At 46.9% G+C, this 7,148-nt stretch overlaps 1 protein-coding gene across 1 annotated transcript; it reads left to right on the top strand.

Annotated features, from left to right (window-relative positions):
* Positions 1 to 2,681: 2,681 nt before the first annotated feature.
* Positions 2,682 to 3,053, top strand: F5J12DRAFT_685154 (3-beta hydroxysteroid dehydrogenase/isomerase; the record flags this gene model as incomplete). Its single annotated transcript, XM_051740299.1, has 1 exon — positions 2,682 to 3,053. A coding segment is annotated over one exon (372 nt), but the record flags the coding sequence as incomplete, so codon positions are not given.
* Between the last annotated feature and the right edge of the window lie 4,095 nt (positions 3,054 to 7,148).

Below are 7,148 nucleotides of genomic sequence, written 5' to 3'. Positions count from 1 at the left end.
ACCCATGGCCCATGGACCAAGTAACAGTTGTGGCTATGAAATTGCTACAGAAAGGATTTTGCTTGGAGCAACCTCAGACAAGCACAGAATGTTACATTTGACCACAAAGTGACCCAGAATCAAGTTCAGATGAGCAATGACTACCTACAAAGTGTTTTCCAACTATGCCTACACATGACTCACTGACAACCAATATGCAGGGGTCTACAGAATTGTTGAGATACATGGAATGTGAGAAAGTGCCAAAATCAGTTTTGACAAGTTGTGCACAGCCATGCAGTCCACCTGAGAAGGCAAAGAGTGAAGACCAAAGCCCCAGCAGGCTTGTTGAAGCAGCAGCAGCAGCAGCAGCCCTGCTGACTACTGAGTTACAGGAAGCAGTAGAGCTCGAGCAAGTCGAACCAGCATTGGTGGAAGAACCACTCATTACGAAGGTCCCAATCGAATTCAAGGCGAGCAAGTGCACTTGAAGGGGTTCCTTGTCTTGCTTTCACCGAAGTCCTCAATTAGCTACTGATACTGTTGGTATAAGGTATTGAAGTCTTAAAGAAGACCCCATCGAAGCTCCTGCAGTCAGCTGGGAAGCACATCAGTTAACTGACGACCTGTTTGTGTCAAATATTCCACTCGAATTCGAAGCAGAAAGGCTTGAAACACAAGAGTTGAAGTCAAAGAGCTCAAAATGCTCACAGACAGTCTTGAAGCAAAAAGGTTGGCAGACGAAGGGATCATAGACTCACACAGAATGCCGCAAGGCACGACTCATTCCAAGTCGAAGGTTATTGCAAGAAGGATCGAGATCAAGAGGCCATCGAAGCTGGTCACACGAAGGAAGCCGCCGGAAGAAATTCTGCAAGTCGAAATGTTGAAGCACACGGCGAGGGTGGACGACCTCGCACTTGAAATGTTCTGCAGCCGCACAGTGTCGGCAATATATATTTTATTCAGGAGTTCGTCGAGAGTATCAACGTGCACACTCGGTATTAGGACTTGTGCAGAAAGTCCTGCGATGTTGACTAAGCGGAGTCACATGACCGCTCTGCACGTCGTGGCCGCGTGCACTCGAGTACTATATACTGACACATCTAGTACTACAGGCCAACTACGCAAGATCGCAGCGATCGAAGGATATGAAGAATGGGGCGAACAAGGTACTGTATGGAAGCTACCACGACTACAAGCGACAGCGACAACAACAAGAGTGACAACGATAGCGAGTAGCAAGATAGCGATGACGACAACGACGACCTTACCTAGCGCAGATAAACGGCCATACAAGATAGGAAGTGCCATGCTATGGAAACGGGGCACAACGAGCACGGATACTGAGCCTGAGGGCTCAAGGGTTTGTTTCAGTTTTAGACCGTTTTAGTTACATCTATTCTACACTAGGGAAAATGACTATATACGATGAAGAGCAACTGACATCCGGAAGATCGCGATACAAGGAACGATGACGATGATAAGGCTTGATGTGGATCGGTGGCCATGCAAGGCTAGAACAGCCGTTCGATGGAGACAAGGCGTGAAGAGTGCAGATGGAGAGCCCAACAGCTCACAGGTTCATTTTGATTCCGAAACATTGTACTTACATCTATGCTATTCTAGGGAATACAAGAGTACGCGACAAAGAGCGACCTACATCCGGGCAATCACGAATCAAGGGCCTATGACAAACTACAAACGAGTGAGGGTGATAACAACAAGAGCGCGAGTGAGGACGACGACAGCACTGGACTCAGAGTGACAGCCATGCGGGCTGGAACAGCTGTCTTGTGGAGACAAAGCGCGAGGAGCGTGGATACTGAGCCTGACGGCTCAGTGGTTTGCTTCGATTCCTGCACGTTCTACTTACATCCTTGTTGTTCTAGTGAAGTCAGATATCTACGATGAACCGCAATCGCTATTCAAGAATCCACAATGAACTACGGACAAGGGTTGCATGGAGGTACAGCGAATCAAGCGCAACGACTATGGTTTGATCTACAACAGTGACTTTCGAAGCCACAGCCAGATGCACGAGATGCGAGGAGCATCGAAGCCATGCTGAGTGGGCTCGAAGGCCCAAGTCTTAGCTTTTTCTTTAAGCCGTTTTACTTACAGCTACTGCGTTTAGGGAATACAAACTTCTGCAGAATATTGTACAGAAGCTACAGCGATTACTGGTGACGATGACAGCGATTAATGCAGATCGAAGGCTGCGCGAGGCAAGAACAGTCGTCCGAAGGAAACGGAGCACGACAGAGACCACCAAGGAAGACAAATATCTACGTCGAATGGCAATCGCAGTGCATGAGTCTACGATGGACTACGAACAAAGAGTAGACGACAGGTTAGAAGAGAGTGCGTGTCGACTTACAGTGATACAAGTACGACGACTACGATATGCCTCCGGAAACAAATTCGAAGCGACTTGGTGGACTTGCACACAAGACTTAGCACGAATAGCAACACGAGGGCGAGATTTGAAGTTGCGGCGGGATACACAACATGCAAGGAGTATCGAGACCACACCGAGTGGGCTCTACAGCCCAAATTTTAGTTATCTTCTTAGACTGTTTTGCTTACACCCACCGCATTTTAGGGGACGCGAATTTTTACAGAGTATCGACGAACCTTCGAGTGTCGACATGCCTATAGTACGAAGGTCCAGATCAGGACGACCTGCGACCACGTCCCTTCAAGGAGAAGATGCTTACCATACTGCTGATCGAAGTGAGTTTATAGGTCGACGAATCATCAAACAGTTGGCGAAGGGAGACCCCGTCTCCATGCTGGATATTGTGCAGAGACATCATGATGTCTCGTTTTATTCGGGAGACATTGTAGATGATCGGGACGCGCTGGATATATTGAACAAGTCGGGCGCTATGTGTACCGTACACGCTACCTTACTACAGCGAGGCGCGAAAGACCCCTCCATCTACATCAAGGTCAACGTCGAGGGCACCCGAGCTGTCATCGATGCAGCTATTGCAGCTGGTGTCTGCAGGCTCGTCTACACGAGTTCTGCAAGTGTCGTATTTAATGGCACTGACGTCGTGAAGGTCGACAGATGAACATCCTATTCACACAGGCCGTTCGACGCGTATAATCCTCGTTCTTACTCCTCTACTGCATCGAGCGAACCTGAACCTTACCCCAAGAGTGCGACAGCAAAGCTCCCCGAATTCTCACACCGTGCTCTCCCTCCCATACATGCCGCAACCAAGTATCACTGCAGGTTATGCAGCTCCGTACAGCCACTCGGTCCCTATGTCACACCCACACCCAACGCTGGGTCCATCCTATCTGCGTTCAACACCTCATTCGACCCACATGAACTCGAGCGCCCCTTCATCCATTTTCGAATCGAAGGACAGGTGTTCTGCATCGCAAGTGGAGAAGCATTTTATTTCTGGGACATTACAGGACTATGTGATGAATACGAGCAAGGTCTATTGAGTTTAGAGATACCGAGTATGTACGAACGAGCACGGGAGTCGATGGGAGTCCAATCAATGGTGTTACGGTGCACCACCAGTCAATGGTCGTTTGAAGCAACAGAAGTCATTCGATGGAGGAGAACCATAGGAGATTCACGCACCGAGCTCAACAGCTCCTTTGTTCTCTTTTGCCGTTTCACTTACTACTGTGTTGTTGTAGGAAAACTCGATATATACAAAGGAGTACGAGCGCTGTTCGAGGCAGCATGGGTTCATGCACCGAGCTCGAGCGCTTGTTTTTGTTTTTTTTGTTTTCGTGGCGATTTACTTACAAATCTACAGTGCTAAGATATGTGACGAAGTGTGGAACCACTTCCAACTCGCTACTTCAATCGGTTTCATGGCAGCTACTATAGCTCGGTTCAGTGCACAACCACGGACAACTGAAGGAGAAGACAACATGGATTCGCAAGCGGAGCACGAGCGCTTGAAGTTTCTACTCATCTTCTTGATGTTTCACTTACGAGGTTGCTGTTCTAGGATAGACTACGAAGAGAGCGATGGCTTTAGTTTAGCGTTCGATCGCAACAGCTCCAAGCACGAAGACTCACTGGCGAAAGGAGATAGCTGTTGTATTGTGGAGACAAACCTCGACTGTGAAAGCTTCTCGAGGTCAATGGCGAACGAAGTTGGTGCCTACACCCATCGGAGTCGAAGACCTATCTTCGAAGCAGGTTCGAGAATCTACAGATCTAAGGTGACAGGTTTTGTTAGAGTTCGAACATATGCTGCGTTGAGATACTTTATTTCTAGCAGTGAAAAAGTAGTGAATGAAGATGGGCAACTCGAGGTCGCTCGGTGACACTTAGTGCAAGGGCTTTGGCCACCAGACGAAGCACCTGATGAGGTACAAGGGATTGAGTGCACATGCGCAGAGATTTGAGAGTACAAGAATGAGGAGGACGGTATAGAGAAGGTCCCGGTGAGCATGTTGGTGTATAGTCTTTTCTTTAGTTCGAGCTTTGGTTCGCGCAATGTCGCTCAACCAAGTTGTGCCAGCCTTCGGGTGATTCTACTCACCCCGACGTATAATTTCATGTTTCGTTGTTTTTCCTTGTTCGGGAGTCTTTTTCTTTAGGTACATATGTGTATTTGAGATGCTTCATAGAGGGCTGAAGACTGCACCTCGAAGAGCAGCAGCAGCTCTATTCTGCACTAGATTTGTGTAGAAATATCTGTAGGCTACCTCAGTAGTGAACAAACTACTAAGTGTATTACTGTACCTGTAGGCTACTACAGGATGTCAGTATAGTAGAATACTTGTAATATAAACAGACTTACCCTCAGTAGTGAACAAACTACTGAGGGAATACTAGTAGAGAATACTACAAGTATGTGCGCTTTTTGTGCTTATGTAAGCACGCTAGCATCGCATCTAAGTACCAACAAACAGTGGCACTTTATGTTCCAACAATTTGTTACTCACTTGTTTGCATGCCCAGAGTTACCTCTGGTCATTCAGTTCAAGGAACTTGGGGGCTGTGGAGTGATTGAGGGTCGAAGGGGTCGTCTGTGAGGAGGGCGAGGAGTTCAAGAAGCAGGGTGCATGTTGGAGAGGCCAGGTGGTGGTTCTGGGTGGAAGGAGCTGTGTTTGGAGGCAAGGAGTTTTGAGGGTTGAGAGGGTTGTTCTGTGAGGTCAGGAGTGGATCTTGGGGAAGAAGGGGGGTTGTGTTCGAGTAGTGCAAGGTTAGAGGGGCGAAGAGCCATGTTCAAAGGGCATGAGGGTAGAGAGTGAAGGAGGATATGGGGCGAAGTCGAGGGAGGCGAGTGCAAGGACGAGGGTGTCTGTGTGAGGAGGAGAGCAACCAGGGATGGTTGAGTTCTAAACCACCCCTTGGATGTAGGGAATGAGTTCGAATTCCCTACAAGAAGTCATCTTGGTCAGAAGAAAATAGGGGTTGGGGGACTTGTGTTTTGTTTCTTGCTTTTGTTTTTGTGTTTGTACCACTGGACTTGGTGGTGAGCAGCTGCATTGCTGACTAAGCACATGTGCTGTGTTTGCATGAGTTCAGTTTACCATAGAAGCAATCCATGTCAGAGGCCCTCAGTAGCAGGGTGATTTCATCTCACATTTCAGCAAGTTTTTGAGGTCAGAATTATTACTTTGGGGAGTACCCAAAGGGCCAGGAGGACTGGAAATAGGTTTAGTATAGCAGGCAGCAGCCCAGAGCTAAGTTTTCCTTTTAGTTCGCAATTTTCACACTTTTATTACACTTCTTTTCTCCAGCAAGAACCTCCCTTTTGGGTCAAGCACAATACTTGCCCATCACTGACACTTACTGTTTCTATGTACTATCTATTACCTATTCCTACACTGCTCTGGACTTCAAATGGGTGACATGGGCTTAAGTACATCATGTAAATTAATGTTATCCATGAGCTCTGTGACTGTCACTTTAAGTGGCATATTTCTTTATTGCACTTTGGTGTAAGGATTCTGCATCTCATGGTCATCAACACATGCATAGTCACATTTAGTCACAACACATGGGCAGCCTGTGTGCCAAAACACCAACACTTATATAGACCCCAAGATGGGCCCACCTAAATAAATTAGCCAGTACACATGGACAGGCCTGAGGGACTAAAGTGAGAGCAACATATGTACAGGCCTGTAAGTGCATTACAACAACATGTAGGAGGGCCCACAGTGGGTAAGGATGTTGAAACATTTAACTTAGTTGCTGTAAGACATGGATGGGCCTGTCCTGGTAGGTTACACCCCTGTTGCAACATCAAGGTGGGCCTGCCTATCATAACATGGAGAGGGTCACAACATAAGGACAGGCCTGGGAGTAATATCATTTATGGTGTTGCAACATCTAGACAGGCCCATTCATAATAAGCCATACCCCTGTCACAACATAAAGACAGGCCTGTCAGTAATGTTGTTTCATAATGTCACAACATATAGACAGGCCTGTCGACAGTAAGATGTACTGCTGTTGAAACATAAAGACGGGCCCATCACTAGTATCATTTAATAGAGTCACAACATAAGGTTGGGCCCATCAGTAGTATTATGCAACATATGGATGGGCCCATCCACAGTAAGATGTACCTCTGACAAGACATAAAGATGGGCCCATCAGTAATCTCATGTATAGCATCACAACATATGGATGGGCTCTTCAGTAGTATTATTTATATTGTCACAACATATGGACAGGCCATTCAGTAGTATTATTTATATTGTCACAACATATGGGTGGACCCAGCCCCAGTAAGATATACCCTGTCGAAACATAAAGACAGGCCCATCAGTAATGCTGTTTAATAGTGTCACAACATAAGGATGGCCCTTCAGTAGTATTGTTTATATTGTTGCAACATATGGATGGGCCCATCAGTAATATCATCTAATAGTGTCACAACATAAGGACAGGCCCTTCAGTAGTATCATGTATATCATCACAACAAATGATGGGCCCATCTAGCAAGATGCACCCCTTTTGCAACATAAGGACGAGTCCATGTATGGTATTCTTAGGCAGCAGAAAGGGAGATCCAAGCTATCTACATAAGGACAGTCCATGTAAGGCATTCTCAGGCAGCAGAAAGGGATGTCATGACCATGTGTTCATCCTAAGTCCTCACTCACTCTGCACCCCTTTCCGCTGGTCATTCACTCACTCCACACCAACTCTGCCTACCCCCTGATGT

The sequence above is a fragment of the Pisolithus orientalis genome (genome assembly GCF_024613125.1).
Source record: "Pisolithus orientalis strain OTSU chromosome Unknown F5J12scaffold_3, whole genome shotgun sequence".
NCBI classification, from domain to species: Eukaryota; Fungi; Basidiomycota; class Agaricomycetes; order Boletales; family Pisolithaceae; genus Pisolithus; species Pisolithus orientalis.
This window is presented reverse-complemented; position numbering and strand designations above follow the sequence as displayed.